Source organism: Onychostruthus taczanowskii, unplaced genomic scaffold (assembly GCF_017590055.1).
Source record: "Onychostruthus taczanowskii isolate IOZ18803 unplaced genomic scaffold, ASM1759005v1 scaffold46, whole genome shotgun sequence".
Classification (NCBI taxonomy): domain Eukaryota; kingdom Metazoa; phylum Chordata; class Aves; order Passeriformes; family Passeridae; genus Onychostruthus; species Onychostruthus taczanowskii.
Window position 1 is genome coordinate 3711549 of NW_024502125.1, and position 17851 is coordinate 3729399.

Below are 17851 nucleotides of genomic sequence, written 5' to 3' on the forward strand. Positions count from 1 at the left end.
AGTAACATTTTTATTTTCCTTCCTGTAAGCTGACATGTTCTCATGCCTGTGGTACTTGCAAAGCGACTGTAATGTAGCAGAGGATGGAAGCAGACAGTTTGGAAACAGTATCTCTCATTCCTCAAGCTGAAGTACTCCCATGGTTCTGGTGATAGCTGTAAGTCTCAAAACAAAGAGACTCAAACTGAGTTGAATGGCACTACTGACTTACAGGCACTGAAGCAGGGTGGGGAAATGTACTTTTTCCAGATCTCTGGTGGGAATGAACATTCCTCCACATTTATTTATTTATTTAGTTTTTTAAGTTCCACAAAGCAACGGTATCTAGCAAGAATTTTTCTGAACTCACATCAGAGTACTTTTGTGTTGGATGGTGCATTGCTACTTCTGATCTCTTACAGTTTTAGGTTTAAAAGCATGTGCTGTTTTACTGACCTGAAACTTTTAAGTGGGTTGACCACCACAGTTAGCTTTGACACATGCTGCTGGGTATTTGTAACTCTGGTTTCAGTCAGACTTTCTTGTACATTCGTGTGAAACCAGATGTGTTACTGTAAAATGCACTTCTGTCCTGTGGAGGCAGATGGGAATGTGGACTTTGATATTTTTTACCATACCTTACCTGTTAGTATTCTTGCAGTCTCTCCCTTGTTCTGATAAATGGTAATTTAAATTGTTCTGGCTTCACTGGTGTGACGTGGTCATCATGTTTGCTTACCTCTTCTATACCCTGCCACAATGGACTGATGATTTTTACCATCAGCTCTGTTGTCACCTCAGTAAAGCTAGAAAGTACTGTTTGGGTTTTTTAAAATTTTATCACATGCCCTTTTGTGGTGCATATGTCTCTATCCAATTCAATCAGATTTTTAATAAAGTAATAGTACAGTAAGATCATTGCGTCTATTAAGAATTTTCTTTTCTGGTGTTGTGGACATTAAGAAACTAGGTAAGTGCTCAAGTTGACCCAATGTCACTTGAGTAAAGGATACAATAATCAGCAGGAGGTTGGTTAACTGCTGCTCTCTCATGGGTGCATTTAACCTCCTGATCACTGCAGAATAACTGCAATTATGTGGTACAATGGAAGATACTCAGTATTTGGTCAGTTAAATTCAGAAATTATGGTTGGCTTTATAAGCATGGAATAATTTCATAGTAATAATATACACTTGGCTGATCACAGATTCCTTTTGCTATCTGTTGGGTTGTCTATTTGAGACAGGATGAAGGTGGTAAGAAACAAAGTTGAATTATGAGATTGCCTGCTGTAAATGAGAGGAAAAAAAATCAAGCTAAGTGAGAAGTAGCCTACCATGAAGTTGGATCTCAGTGTATTTCATTATTCTCATAAAAATTTTTCTTTCCAGTAAGAGCATATCCTGAACAAACATTCCTAGAATGAAGTTGCTTTTCCAGAAAGTTGTAACTGTGAATAAATCTTTTTGGTATGCTTGTTATATGTCCTCTACCTATTAAATATGGGATTGCAACGAGTGATCATTAGGAGAACGTTCCCTTTTATTCCAGACTTCCTTACTTTGCTGATTTGTAATGGAACTTCTGTCCATAGGGAGTCAAGACTTCAGCAAGGTAATCTTCTGAATTAATTTGAATGTTGGAAGGCTTAACTGTTGTTCTCTAATGAAGGAGAGTATTTTTGTGAAGCAGCTGGACCATGTATAGTCGGAAGTATTGAATCTTATAGTGGAAGAAACAGCCAAAACACATGAAGAAAAATTATGTATCCTTAAGAGAAAGTACATTAATATATTATCTCATTGAGAAAATACTGCATTATTGCAAGTGTTGAGATTAAATGCTTCTAAAAAGGAAAATGGGACATCAAAATAAGGGAGCCTAGATGCATCATTGTTCAGAGTGATCTCAAAACAAGAACTTAAACCTTGCCAAAGTTTGATAATTTTGCTTGGAGTGGAGCTTGCCTACTACTGATTCCACTTGAGAATCAAACTCATAAATGTCTAACAGGGATTATTCTGAATGTAATTGCTATTACTGTTTTGCCATGAGGTTTTTTTTAAAGAATTTGGTTCCTTTTCCATTTACAGCATGTGAAATATTCCACTGAGCTGATTGTTAGAAAAGCCTCAGAGGGGTTTTTATTTGTTCTCTGAAAACATAGCTATATGTGTGGCACTTCAAATTCGGAGATTAAAAATGGCGTCGCTTCTGTATGTTTGATGTTAGGCTCTCTTTGGGGAGATACTGAGAGACAAATAGTTCAGCAACTTTTGAAAAAAAGGCAGAGCATTATATATGTATTTCAGTTCTTGTTGAAAGGAGACCCATGAGAGGTTTAGACTGTACTCGTGACGTGTCTGTCTTTTCAGAAAGAAATTTCTTTTATGTTGTGGTGTAATTATGGAAGATGTAGAGAATTGGAGGGCTAACTGCCTTTTTTTAAATTGGTGATCTACCTATGCCTTTTGATGGAGTAATAGACACAGTATTTGATGGAAAAGGCAAGGTGGATGAAGCTGGCATGTCTATTGTGAACCGTTTTCTTGTGTATGTTCTGTCACTGAAAGAGGAATTGATTAACTTCTTTACATAACTTATTTGAAAAGTTTGTTTTCTTCTGCAACAGTTATTTTTCTTGCAATATTTTCATGAGGGTCAGATCGCATAAGGTAGCAAATCAGCCCCACCGAGTGAGTGGTGGACCCAGGAACAAGTCAGTGCACGTAGGATTTTGTCCGGCAGGTGGCGAGAAGACCCAGTGTGTACCTGCGCTCTCCATGGAATGTGCCCGTTCCTGGTGCCTGCCTGTGCAGTGGTGACTGTTGGCAAGATGCACCTGCTTTTATGGGATAAAGTACTTGATTTTCAAGAACCTTAAAATATAAGTAACAGAATCAGCAATGTTTTCTTTTATAAAGAAACAGCAGCAGTCAACCCTACTTCCTTAACTGTAATAAATTGTTGCACACATCTGCTGTGGTTTGCAACTTGTTTATCAGCACTAGAAGAAGAGAATTATAGTGTTGCTAACTGAGGAATCTTGAATTTTCCCTGCTTGTAATCTGTGTCCTTATATACAGTGAGAATAATAAACTGTCTCTTAATGCATTGCTGGACCTGCTAGTTGGAGTGCATGTTGGATGCTCAGGAAGCCAGCCAGGCCTACCTGAATGTGTGTTTGTGTAATGTGGTGGAGTGGAACACAAATTAAATGGTGCTCTATCAATCCATGCAGTGATTATTGCCCAAAAGTCCTTACTTCTGAAGCATAGAAGAGATGCAAATGGAGAAATGCACTTTGTGTGTGGGTAGGATTGTAATACTGAAGGAGGATAGAGGAAAAAACTGGTGAGAACTCATGGTTTTATTGTTAGGGTAGCAGTGCCTTCCCAATGCTGTAGATGAGAACTCAGAGGTGCCTTGAAGATATTTGGCTAGTGGAGCGTGTCTGTTTTCTTCTGGGAAGTAGTGGGTTAACATGTTGCACCCTGAAAGGAAACTCTTGGTTTCACATGGAGCATTTGTTCTGTACTTTTCATAGGCCCTCAGAAGGGACATTAGGCAAATGTATACAGGAGCATAAATGGCTATATAGATGAAATAGTGTAACCTTTCCACTTTAAATAGTAAAAATACGTATTGCTTGCAGTGTCTAAAATTGTATATGAATTACTGGGCCTTGTTAGTAGTTGATTATGATGTTGGGGATGTAATTTGATTCTGTTAAATTAATTAGTTTCTCAGAATTTCAATGTATGTTAATAATTATTAATAAATTTGCTTTATCAGTCTCAAATTTAGACATGGCAACTTTAGCCCCTAACACTCTAAAGTGTGAGAATTGGTTTCTCAATTTCTTAAAGTAATGTGCAACTGCATATGATATCATTGCATAGCTACTATGGGTAAATAAAGTCTTGGAAAATAGATAATGAAAACTGAGTGGTGGATTTTCATTACCCCGTTCAAGTAGTTTGCGATAAAGCTGGCCTATATTCCTGCACTGACTGAATATCTTAAATACACTTTCCTTTTAATACTGAAACAACAACCTTTACTGTGGTTGTATGAGAAAATTTTTGAAAAATATATTGTAGAGCTACTGTTCTGTTTCCTAGTCTAGATGTACAGACTGAGAAGGTATCTGCAGGTTCGGGCAGATTTCAGCATCGCTTGTCTCAGTGACAGCGTTAAGTGTTGGTCTGTCAATTTTTGCCGCTAATTTTTGTGAAATGTCTCACTTCTGGTGCTGTAGCCAATTTCAGTGACAGTTCACAGATAACAAAACTTCTAGAACTTGAAGGAACAAGAGGCAGATGGATAGAATTGTTTCCATAACCCTTTTCTCCTCAGATAACATTAAAACCATTGCATTAAAGAAAACTCTTGGATTGTGTAAAAGTACAGAGTGATACTATAAGGTTTTGACTTACTTAGGATGGCTAGGTGTTGATCTGTATAAAATTCTTTAAAGGTAATCTTCATATTGTTTCACTTCCCTTTTGTTTCAGTTCTATCAGATTGATTAAAATATATATATGCTCATCTCCCATCTCCCAACACCACACATGGATTTTGCTTTCATGCTTCTGTGACATCTTGTGATGATGATCTGGTATCCATTAAGATTCTAACGAAATCTCTTTTCCCCAAAGCATTGTGGAGTGACAGTATGGATAGTTTGGTGTGGATATATATGTATGGGACAGTTGAAAACTTCTGAATGATGTTTTTAGAGACTTTTTATGTGTATGTAATAGAAAAAAAATGTGTCTGCATAAGGTGTTTGAAATTCAGTGTAAAATACTCAATGTAAAATTCCTTTAGGAACTGAAACTGTTTTCAGAATACTACAGAACAGGAATGTTATTTAGATTATTTATTAATCACATGCAGAGTACGATTGTTTTGATGTGGAACACAAAGGTGGCTCAATTTCTTTTATGACCATTCAGAAAAAAATCCTTGAGCTCCTTTGTGGAACTGTGATGTTGTTTTCCTTTGAAAGTTTATTCTTTAACCTGCTACAGAAGCACAAAATATTGTGGCTGGGAAGGGACACTCAAGGATAATTGAGTCCAACTCCTGATCTTGTGGAGGACACCCCAACAGTCACACCATGTGCCTGAGTGCATTGTCCAAACACTTCTTGAGCTCTGTCAGGCTGGTGCTGTGACCACTTCCCTGGGGAGACTGTTCTAGTACCCAGCCACCCTCTGGGTGAAGAACCTTATTCTAATGTCCAACCTCTAAACCCCCTCCCAGTCAGCTTCATGCCTTTTCCTCAAGTCCTGTCACTGGTCTTGAGACTGAAGAGATCAGTACTTGTCCCTCTGCTTCCTCTTCTGAGGACGTTGTGGACTCTGTCCTCAGTCTCCTCTTCTCCAGGCTGAACAGACCAAGTGACCTCAGCTGCTCTGGCTTTCCCTCCAGATTCTTCACCATCTTTGTTGCCCTCCTTTGGACAGTCTCTAATGGCTTTCTGTCTTTTTTACACTGTGGCACCCAGAGCTGCCCCCAGCACTCGAGGTGAGGCTGCCCCAGCTCAGAGCAGAGCAGGGCAATCCCCTCCCTTGCCCGGCTGGCCATGCTGTCCCTGGTGCCCACAGGACACGGGTGGCCCTCCTGGCTGCCAGGGCACTGCTGGCTCATGTTCAGCTTGCCATGGACCAGGGCCCCCAGGTCCATTACTGTGGGGCTGCTCTCCGTTCAAAACCACAAAAGCAGTGTTTGCAGGAGTTTGTTTCAAACCCATTGTAACTACAACATCCAGGGGAACGTGCTATGGTATACTCTAATAGTTCTCTCGTCTCCAATGTGCTTAGAAAAAGGCTGCATAAGAATTAATGTTAATTACTTCTAGGTATCTGTAGTTGTAGTTTGTCCACTTACCTTGACTGCTGAAATTATGGCAATTGAAATGCTTTAATTTTTATAGTAAGTTAGCTGAACAGCTTATCAGTGGACAAAAATACGATGAAAAGGTCTCTTTTTACCTGTGCTGGAAAAAAGTTCCTGTTATTTTGGGTAGCAGGTTATCAGAATATAAGGCAATTATTTCATTGCTTGTTATCTATTCTAAGCATATGAATTCTCACATTTAGGAAGAAAATAATTATTTTTAAAACTCAGTGACGGTGACTGGATGCTGTAGAATATTTAAGGTATAGGAAGTAGCCCTGACAGAGATAGATTTAGGGGCAGAGTACAAATGAATTTTTTCATGGTGCATAATTAATATGATTTATCATATGCTACCACCATGTGTAGTATGGGAGTGGCAGCCACACATGGGATATGTGTATGCATAAAATTAAATTTAAATTAAATCTGCATTGTAAAACTCTAGTTACATATTCCTATATAGTTTTGCTTAGGTTTTATCTGGTTGATTGGCTGATTTCAGTAATTACAGTGATTTCTAAATTTTCTTGTTTTGTCAATCAGTATTATTTTTAAAGCTGTATGAGTAATGCAAAAAAGTGGCAGTTGAATGAAGATAAAAACTTACTAGATTTATGTAATTGTCCTGCAAACTATCTTCTACCGTGTTTCTTTGCAGCTTTAAATAAACATGGGCTTAGGAGTATGTGTCTAAATGAATTTTGAAACATCCTTCACATTTAATCAGGTCAAATGCTTCATTTATAGGGGAGAAAAATTTTTGGCAAAATTGGCTGTTGATTACTGCTGTCCTAAAATAATTTTGCCTTCCCTGATGGGAGGAAGGAAACAAAAAAGTTTTTTTCATTCACTGTACAGATTTTATTTTGTGGTGCATGTACAAGTGAATTGTACATGCACCACAAAATGCATGTACAATTCACTTGTACATGCACCACATGTACAAAAAAATAGCCTTTGTGCTACAAGTGATGTGAAAGTATATGTGAGGTATTTTGCTGTATTTCATATATATAAGGATAATTATATTAAAACATTTCAAAGAGCATGGATTTTTCTTCTAAAACACAAATTCCTGTATACCACAATCTTTCCTGCCATGATTTTGATCGTGAATATAACTGAAATAATAATCTAAAAATAATGAAAGCCTCCAGAAAAAACTATGCTATATGCATTTTTAAACATAAAAATGCACTTTTGGCAATAACTAAAGAGATTCATAAATTATGAGAAAATTCAGTGGATTCTTTCCTTCCTATGTGCAAACATCTGCCTTTCAGTTCCTTCCAATACACCTTTATAAAATGCAGCTCAAACCTAGGAAAATGCTGCTTCTAGAATTGATAGTGAATGCTCTTCTCACGTAGAGATAGTTTTATACTCTTCTATTTGGGATTTATCTCATCTTCCACTGGAAGGCAGTCTTCTCTTTGTTTCATTCTTCTGCCTTCCAGTATTACTTGGGTAGCTGTACCAGTGACCTTCAGCATATTGCAAAACATGTTACACTTGCACTCTGTAGTTGGATAGTTTCTTCATGCATGTACGTCGGTGCTCTTTGTCTGCTATAATCCTTTCTGTAAATTGTTCTGCCATGAAATTAATCGCTTCTCTGATACTTGAGGTGTTTTGTTTGGTTGTGGACTTTTTGCATCTGTGCCTGTCAGTGACACATTACTTGATAGTACGACTTTCTTACGCTGTTGTTCCAGTACTGACCTCTGAGCTAGATGGCATGGGTTACTTTTAATTCATACATACTCACTTAAATACACAGTTAGGCTGTAATGATGGTTGGACTAAAGCTAACTACACTTCAGTATTACTTACCTTTAAAGGAACTGATAAATTGAGCATTGGGAGATTTTGAATTTCACGATTAAAGTAAAACTTGTGCAGTATGTGTCAAGATTGGGTGTAAAAATGCAAACAACATTGCAGCTGAAACTTGCAGTGTGTCATGAGAGACAAATGGTAAGATTTTGCCTATCATCCTTGAAACTTGACAGTCTTTGGTTAATTATTTTTTGCCACCCTTACTGGAAGCATGCAACAGCATTTAGATTGTCATTCATTTGCCTGTGTTGTTTTTAGAAACAGAAACACAGAAGAGATTCTGTGTGAGAACAATATGGGTGCAAATGATTGGGAAAAAGTTTTAAAGTGTTACAAGAAGAAGGAAGATGACATTTTGAAATGGAGAAGGGAAAACTGGAATATTGGATGGAATCCATAGGAGTTATATCAAATATTGTTAGGAAATAACATTTTTTCCCTTTGTTTCAAGCAGTTGAGAGGATCTGGTTACTTTTCAGTTTGATACTGTAAACAAAGAAGTTTTCACTAGAGTCAGCATTAAAGAGATACTACTCCTGGAAAATGAATTCTGGAGGGATGAGTAGTGTTTGTTACAGAGGAAGGCAGGATGGTCACATAGCCCCTTCTGGCCTACAGACTTGTAAATCTATCTGTGTGTTTGATTTTCCTTGTCTCCCTCTTGTGGAACTGGAGTTTTGGTCAGTATGAGTATCTCCTTTCTTAACTAAAGTACTGCTCTAATCCTGTAACTGAAGTCTGTGATGTCTGAGTTTTAAGCCATTGACTGAATGTGATGGATGCATTTGGAGCTGGAGATATGGAGGGGCAGGAAGAGGAAACGTGTTCAGTTAATGTCACCATGTTACTTAGATAAAAATTGACTGCTTTTTAGAATAATACAGTTGGAAGTATCAGAGAAATGTAGCTTAATAGCAGAAATTATGTGTTTTTTAATTGTAGCAAGTGTAAAACAGTAACTTTAATGCATTTCAGTCATCTGAAGAAGAATTGAGGGCTGGGGGGCAGGGAATACAGCAGCATTTTCTTTCTCTGTTCTTCAGATAAGCTGTTACTGCTCAGCGTTATCCTTTCAGCAGTCCTTCATTTTTTTTGTTCTAAATGCTTTTGCTCCTGGCAGTTTTACTACTGTGGAATGTACATGGACTACTTCTCAAAATGATGCAATATGACAGGAAATCAATATTTCTTTTTCATACTAGATTTAAGGGTGTGATTGTCATAGTCTCATCTTGGACTGTTAATGGGTGAATAGCTAATAGTATGGTGACAGCCTTTGGGTGGGGGGGGGTGAATATCAGTGATCTGTTTAACCAGCAGTTTGGCAGATACTAAACTCCCACTGCCGTTTTGCTCCTTAAAATCTGTGTTTTCAGACATAACCTTTAAGGATCTAGCACCTAGTTTTTGACGGATACTAGTTTTCCTTGCACCAGTCGGGTCAGCTGAGCTGATGAGGGGCCCTCGGGCGACAAGCCCAAGGTCACAGCCGGACCTGCTGGCCGCGGTGCCTGCCCCCCTGAGACAATCCGTCCTCTCCCCGCGGGTTCTCCGCAGCCTCACTTGGGAATCCAGTGGGGCGCGGCTTCTTACACAGCGCCGTTGTAGCACTCTGCAGTTCCATCCTGCAAGTAAAGGAAAACTCGTTTTCATGGCTCTGGCGCCCCGGGCTGCCCGCATGGGCGCGGCGGCGGCGCGGGCGCTGCGGGAGCGGCCCCGGACTGCGCCCCGAAGTTGCCGGGGCGCGCACCTCGCGCGGTCACGTGCGGCGGCGGCGCCAATCGGCGCGGGCGTGATGTCAGCGCTCGGCAGCTGCGGGGATGCGGAGCGGGGTCCGGGCGGTCCGGCATGGCCAGGCGGCGCCGCGCGGCGTGAGGGCGGCGGAGCGCCGGCATGGACGAGCCGGGCATCCTGCGGAGGCGCGGGCTGCAGGTAGGGGCGGGGCGCGGCGCCGCGCCCGCGGGGCGGTGCGCGCTCCCCGCAGTTGGAAGTTGCCCTCCTCACCGCTCGTCCGCGGAGCCGGCGGTGCAGCCCGTGCCGCCTGTGCCCGGGCGCTTCCCGGGAAGCCGGGAGCGGCGGCGGCGATGTGGTTCTCCCCGCCAGCGGCGCTCCGGGCCGGGCAGCGGACGGGCATTACCGGGGGGGTGAAAGTTTGGCGGGGCTCTGCGCTCCGGGCGGCCGCGGCGCACTTTGTTGAACGGCGGAGCGGGCGCGTCTTCCTTTCCCGGGCGGCTTTGGGCTGACTTTCCCGCTAGCGTCCCTAAACTCTAGAAAACCCCGTGTCCCAAAGACAGTGAGAGTTATGACACAGTGTTGGTACCGTATGTTGTTTGAACCCAAGACTCGAACGGTATACCCTTCTAGGATAATGCATAAACCGCTCAAATAATTAAAATGTGCATACTTATATATCTATTGACAAAGTGTATTAATAAAGAATATGTGACTACAGCCGAATAGACGGTGTAGTTACTTTTTGAATATTTCACCAAAATGGAGCATTACCTCAAACTACATCATTACGGCCTATTGTTCAGAAAGCCCCTTTGCTCAAGTAGCTCTCAGCGATGAATGTACTTCCTTTCTTTTGTTTTCCTCCACATCTGCAATTTCAATGGGAGGAGGGTGAAAAGAAAAGTCTCCATATATTTGGGATCGTTATTCTTAAGTAATATAAACCCCCATAAAACGTTTAACATAAAACTTGCACAGTTCTGAACTTTTTAGTAAGACACCCTTTTTGATCAGTGCTTTCAACTTGGTGCTGATCCAGTGCGACAGTTTCTGTTAGATAGAGGCATACAAGTAGAATCTCTAGGACATGTTGTTATGTAGCATATGGAACTCCTGAAATTCTCTTGGACCCTTTAAAGAATCTATTAACTTTTCTTTAACTTTTTGTAGGATAACACTTGTCTGTGGGGAGTAACTTCCATAAAAAAGTAACTTTAGTCAGTCCTTGTATCTTAAATATTTTCTATCAATTGATAGCCAAGTAGGAGGGAGAATCTCTGCTGCAGGTTAGAGACTGCAGATGACAGCTTTTAAAGGATATAAAAGTTTCAAGAGGTGTGTCTTCATAGTGAAACCGAATTTCCTTCTCTTAAACCTGCTCTAATCCATTTAGTAGTGTAAACCAGATTTCTTCCTTTTGAATTGAACAGCAATCTGGTCTGATTAAGTTATAACTTGAACCTTCGTGTGAAAGAAATGAGTTGAGTTCTGCAGGTGTTTATTTGCTGTAACTTTAACAAAACAATTTTGAAGGAATACCAAAATATAATATTTTACAGAACTATTTACAGTCACCTAAGAGTATTGAAAGTTATACAGTGAATAATCCAAGTAGCAGAGGGGCCTATTCACACTTGCAGTGCATGCAGTTTTTTAAGATGTGTACTTTATGACTGTCCTTAGCATCTGGTCCTAGAATGGAGAAAATCAGCCAGTGGTCAGGAGTGTTACAATTGACATACTATCATTTAGAAAAAGATTGGAGGGGTAGAAATGCTGTTTACACTTAAGTTGTGTTCATTAGACCATTCAAGTGAATCTGTCTTTATATTGTCCTCTCTCTCCCCTTGTGTTGCTCTGTTGCTTTGTTTCTGTCTTCATCTGTTGTCCATGCAACTAGCCGAGAGACTGGTGTGATGGTCTTGTGAGCTGGAAAGCAGGTTGTATGACAAGGGGTGTAGCTGCTGTTTTAAGTTTTGTTAATAAATATTAAGTGTCTGAGTTGTTTACTTTGCTGACCTTTTGATTTTATAGTACATTCCAAAATAGTGACTTGGTTATTTTATAGTCATAGTATATGTTTTTACCGTAAAAAAACCTCCAACCCTAAATAACTCTCCGCTCTTTGTTTTCTGTGGGACTAATCCATCTATTTTGCACCTTCTTCTTTCTCATATGTTACTGGTATTCTGTTGTAAAGACTATTGAGTGTATTCTGAAAGAAATAAACAAAAAAAAAAAACAAAACCCCAAGAAAATAAAAAAAAACCAAAACGAAAACCGCCAAAAAACTTCAAAATGATAAAAACACCAAACCCAAACAAACAAAAGCCCCCACAACAAAACATCCACCTCCCCCTCCAAATAGCAAAACAACAACCCCCAAAAATCAACGGGGGAAAAGAAAAGGAAATTTTCTGAGTTAAGACTGTTCTGTGATCTTCACAGAACCTGTGATCTTCAATACGAGGTCAGATAACTTCATGCAACTTTGTCAGTTCTCTTGGTTAGAAGTAGAAATGTTAAAAGCAGGTAAATCTGTTTAAAAGCTGTGTGCTTTCTTAGGTGAAGGTGTATTTAAATTAAACTGAGGATACAATGATAAATATTGTACGAGTAAATTAATAATGAAGTTGGTATAACTGCTGTTTTGTTTTTTTTCTTTGTACACAGTTTGCTTCAAAGCTTGATTTACAGGACACACAAACCATTTCCTTTTAGATAGGAACCTGATGTAGCTGTGTTTAATGCCTTTAAACACATCGTGCTGTGTTTAAAAAAAAGCCAGGAAGCAGCTTGAATTGAATCTCAAAATACAAGCCTTAAGTAAATATGTAGACTTGGATAAATCTTGTTTCAGCTTGATATGTAAAAGATTTTCTGTTGGGGCTTCTGAGAGAAACGAAGCCTTTAGTTGGTTGCAACCTGAATACACATATCTTCTTAATCTTACTACAACCTCTTTCTGATGTCTAGTTGTGTGTTTGTGTTCATAGAAGAATAAAGGTATCTGAATCGGTAGTATATGCTCCTTTTCAATGAACAGATTCTGAAGGTTTAATTGCAAAGAAAACTTTCTTGGTAAGAAACATCAGGATAAAATTGATAATTTCTTTCAACTTCTAAGTTTTTCAAGTGCAGTTTAGTATGGATTGAAATAACAATTTCTTGCAAATAAATTTGGAAAAGGTGAAAGCAGCTAATTACTTCTTGCACGGTATTAATTACATTCTTAATTGCAGTGTGCTAACTGCCTATGTTTGTAGTTGTTTGACTAAGCAGTATACTTTGTATTGCCTTAAACTAATTACTCTGAACCCAGACGATGGATGGTAAAGGTAGCACATATTTCCCTGAATCTGGAAGGATATGGGAATGTGGGAGAAATCTTAACTGCCAGAAGCAGCCAGCTTCAGTCATGCTTCCAGTGGTGATTAAGCTTTCACTTTGTCAGACAGATGCTTTGGGCCTTCACTTTTCCTTTTGCTAATTTCAGTTCGCCTTTAAGTGGCTTGTAAACAGTGTCTTGTAAATCTTCGGGTAATTACATGAGCTTTTTTAATTAGACTTGCAGAGAAATTGACCAACAGCAGAGAAAGCAGCTGTACATGAAACCTCTCAAATGTCAAAGAAAAAGCTGTGTTTATTTATTTTCTTCTCTCTAGGTATATAGACACTTTTTTTTTTTTTTTTTTTTTGATGCTGGAAAATTTTCATAGGGAATCTAATCCTTCTTTAAATTCAGGGTGACTGCACTGCATTGTTTACAGTGATATGATTATAGTCAACATGGAAATTCCACTTGGAAATCTAATACATGCATTGATTTGAGAGGGGAATGGGTATGAGGTAAAAATAATTTAATCACAAAATTCAGACTTACTGTTGTAGAAATGGAAGTAGGCAATGGAAAGGAAAATGTGGTGTAAATGGAAAGTTGCTATTTTTGTGGATTTGAGAAAATCAATTTATACCCATTCCGTATGTTTCTAGAAAAGATGGCAAGGGGCACAGTCTTTATGTAGCCTTGACTACTCCTTTCTTCTATCTTCAGTACAGGAAAACATTTTTTTTGTAGATAGATGTTTTGAAATGTGGTACATAAATTGTCGAGACCTTTGCAAAAAGTTATACCTTACAGACTTTTTTAAGTGCTTGCTTATTGGCTCAACTGGAAATGCATTTACTGAGAAATCAGAAAGAAAGGAAAGAACTTCATGGAAAAAAATGGCCTTATTCACAGCTGCTAAGCAGGTGAGATTTCTTTGGAGTAGAAGGTTTAATGAAAATAATTCTTTCTGAAATACTGAAAATTGATGTGTGAAGTGAAAGGGTTGTCTTGGAACCCACTCTCTATAGGAGAGGAAGGGAAAGAGGTAGAGTGTAACTATCTCTTTTTTAAATGCAGTTTGTGTTTGGGATTGTGTTTGTTGGGTGGTCTTCTGAGGGAAAAAATCATAAAAGTTGAAGATCGTTACTTGGAATTTGGCCTTGTGTCTCTTGCAAAGTGAAGAAAAATGGGTGTAAAAGTCAGTCTTACAGATGGTTCTGGAAGGGCTCTTAATTTTCACTGGGTTGAATACTGCGTATGTCAGTGTTCTTCTCTAGGCAAGAGAGATCTTATCCATTGTTTCTGCTGGTGTTTCTCTATTAGTGGAAGTGGTTTTACAGTATCAAAGAGGAGTTGTGTAACTGTGAATCAGGTCTGATGTATCTCTCTGACTCTCAGTGTGTATGGAAGAAAAAGTTTGTGGAGGGTGTGGAACCAGAGCAGGATTTAAAAAAAACGATAAACAAACAGAGAAAAATTGCAATTTGCAGTGGATTCAGATTAATCAGTTAAGAAGCAGACAGATATAACGCTTCCGGTGTTGTATGGGAATAGCTGTGTGTCTGCACACTGCATTAATGCCCTGCTTAGTAGTAGTGCCCAGACCTGCCTGAAAGGGGCCACACTTGCAAACTAAAATTCTCTATATTTACTAAAACCTCAAAAATTTTGGAGTAATTGAGCTACTCAAAACTACTTAAATTGTGACACTTGCTCTTTAATTTTATGAATGCATTGCATGAGCAACATACACAGATGTAAAATGTGAAAAAACCCCTAAATTTTGTATAACCTTGGTAATTTTTTTTTTTCTGGATAGAGACATATTTATTTTTTGAGTCATTCTGTACATTGTTATAGAAAACAGGGCATCTTCAGTACTAAGAGGTACCTAAGTTAGAATCTATGGTTTCTTGGCTTAAATAGTGATAGACAGTGATAGATAGCTGCTGTTAGAAAGCAAAAGACCAGCCTTCTGAGAGAAGAGATACTGAGATAAAGAACATATTTCCTCTCCTTCTTAGCTGTCACTTCTGCAGGCCTAAAAGAGTGTACAATCTCTTGATCAGTTTATTCACCTCTACTTTCCAGACATTCATGCATTGTTACATGTTTGTCAGGTCCTCTAAAACACTTTGTGTTAGACAAATTTTGCTATTATTTGAGCTGTGAAAGCTTTTCTGAAAGGTTTAATCTTTCAGATTACATCCCCCCCGCCCCGGTCTGTGCTTTTCTGTGTATTGTGGTCACTTTATTAAAAGAGAGCACCATGCTGCATTTGGAGCTAAAATATTTGGTGTGGGGCCAAACTTGGTGCCTGTAGCCCATATCACACTTCTTGCTAATGCCTTCTGATAATAGTAGCAACATTTCTTGATTAAGTCTGCAATATGTCACAAAGCTGACTGACTGTTTTGTATTAGGTTTAGAAGGCGGAACATAAACTTAACATTTCTTTGTGTCATATCCTTTTGTGAGCTCAGTGGTAGAGTCTGTAATGATTTGAACTGATCTCAGTTGTGTTCTAAGGGTCATAAAATCAAGCACTTTTGGTATCCTCTGTGTACTTGTTAGCTCCTATTTCTGAGTTGCTTGGCTTATCTCCAAAATCTCCTTGTGCAGGTTTTTTAAATTTTTTTTTTTCTTGGCCTGTTTTGTTGGTAACAGTAGGAATAATAGCTGCATGAAGGACAGTAGCTTATTGAAACAGGATTTTGTTTTATAAAGTTCCATGAAATGTCCTTGGTTTGACAAATGGTTTTACTTACTTTGTCACAACTAATGAAACTAGTAATTGTCTGTATTTTCTTTTCAAATTTTTTTGTAAGGCACTTCCTCTGAATTTGATACAGTTTTGATTGTGATGCTGGTTCATGTGTCATATTTCACATAATGATTTTAGATTTGCTTTAACCAACTGATAAACTACATTTGCTTTAAAAGTCAAAAGTTTTTGATTTGTTAAATTAGCGGTTTTCTCAAAATTGCCCACAGGCTTTGAGATGCTATTAATTCCTTCTATTAGATTGAGGCAATACTTGCTTCAAATTGCTTGTAACAGTACCAGTTATTAATTTGAACATTAAAATTGCATAAAAATCCATAACTTACTGCTGTGATTTCAAAGCAGAACACTCAATACCGCAATTTCATAATTGTTTTTGATCTTTTTGTCTTGGCTTTACTTTCCCCCCTATACATGTAGCACTAACTTCTTCAATGCTAATCTTACTCTCTGTAGGATTCTTGCTTCATCCAGTGTAAGTCAGAATGTCATCTTCGGTTAGCAATTCATGCTTTCTGTAATCTTACTCAATTCCTTTGTCTCAGTTTGTAACTTGTGTTTCTCTTGGAATCCCTGTGCCCCTTCATTCAAGTACCCCTTGATTTTAGGTCTAAAGTTTAGTGCTTCTCAGTGGCATACAACAGCTGGGATTAGAGACAAAAAGGATACTTGCGCTCACTGTCTGTGCCCTTGGTAAAAAACAAGCTCTTCAGAGACTTTAGCAGCTAAATTCCAGGTTTTTGCAGTGCATGTTTTATTTGGAGTACTTTGTCCTTTCTTAAATACCTTTGTTTTGTGTATATATACTTGGCTTAGTTTCATAAGGATGTTAAGTAACACTTCTATGACATCTGGTTATCCTCCCCAACCAAGACAAGACATTATTTCAAAGCAATGAACGTGTGCATTGAAAAATAATACAATATGGATGATTTTTTTTAGGTTTTCTATCAGAAACAGGAGATCCAGTTTTAGCAGCACAATGTAAAAAATTCCATCCTTGTCTGGGCGCTGTAAAAGAAAATGTTGCAAGTAATCAAATCTGAAGAAAATGTTTTAGTAATCAAACTTACTATCTAATTAAACTAATAGATGGTCCCTGGTTAGAAGCTGGGCTTGTGGTAACTGGTAGTTACTGTTTTGAAACAAAACATGTTTTTCTGAATTTCACTTTCAACTGTCTGGAACCTGGAAATAGTTCACAATATCTGTCCTGTAGAATTGACTGAAGTACATTGATGTGATTTGTGGAGACAATGTCATGTCTTCTGATAGTATTTTAGTCCTAGAAAGCTACAGCTTGAAGTGTGCATGTTTCTGCATGTGTTTTGTGTATTTGAATATTTTTGGTGTTTTCTATAGATAAATCATGTTACATCAAACGCAGAAACATATGTGAAGCTGTTTTTCAGCGAATGTAGATTCCTTTCCTGTCCCTTAGTGTAACTTTCTATGTGAAAAGGAAAATGTGGTAAGTGTATGAAGTGTGTTCTTGCTTCAATTTCTGAGTTCTTTTGATGTGAAAAGAGTTTTTTAAGGTGTTTTACCACTTTGCTTTAAAAATTAATGCTGCTAGAAGAATACTATTTCAGTTGCTTTAAAAAAGCCTAGTGGTATGTACCCAAGTTGTGCAGACACATTAGGGGAATTCAGCAGTCAGAATTTGTGTACAGAAGAACCTGGAAGTATTCCCCAAACTCTTACGTTTTATGAATACAACACTCATGAGCACAGCTGGAAAATTTAGGTTATGAGTGGAAAATTGATTTTAGGACTTCAGTGCCCCTTGGGAACTCAGCTTTTTAAATTACTTCATTTTTTTGGAGATTTTAGTAAATGTCGAGAAGTTCAATAAGGAAGGAATAATATAAATGAAAAATTAGAGCAAATGTTTGTGATGAGAGTAAGAGCTACATTTCATGTTACTCTGATTCTGTATTCATGTGCTGGTCTCTTTCAGTTCTTCAAGACAGAGTAGTGTATTTGTGTTTTAACATTGAAGAGTATCACAGTTTATTTGGTGTAAGCAAAGTAGTGGTCAAGTATGGTATATTATTAGACTGATAATGATAAATAGAAGGCTTTAACATTCAAGCATTAAGAGCCTTTTCATATTTGTCACTTTTGTCATGAGTATTTGCTACTGTCTGGAGGCAACAGTTGAAAATTGTTTTTAGGACAGTGTAGCCAAAATCTTGAGGTTTTTTTTAGGTTGGTTGGCAGCAGAGAAGATTTAAGGTTGAGCATATCACATCTATGACTTGAGTAGGGGC

At 38.5% G+C, this 17851-nt stretch overlaps 1 protein-coding gene across 5 annotated transcripts in view; it reads left to right on the forward strand.

Moving 5' to 3' along the window:
- Positions 1–17851, forward strand: part of MAST4 (microtubule associated serine/threonine kinase family member 4) — a 277213-nt gene that overhangs the window by 86056 nt on the left and 173306 nt on the right. Inside the window, exon 1 of one of the 5 annotated variants that reach the window (XM_041414729.1) lies at positions 9510–9660. The exons of 2 other annotated variants lie outside the window; for them this stretch is intronic. In XM_041414729.1, coding sequence (XP_041270663.1) covers positions 9524–9660 — 137 coding nt within the window. In that variant the 5' untranslated portion in view covers positions 9510–9523. Of the gene's footprint in view, positions 1–9509; positions 9661–17851 lie in introns of those variants that run through there. 2 more of the 5 variants (XM_041414728.1, XM_041414731.1) reach the window with 2 other exon arrangements.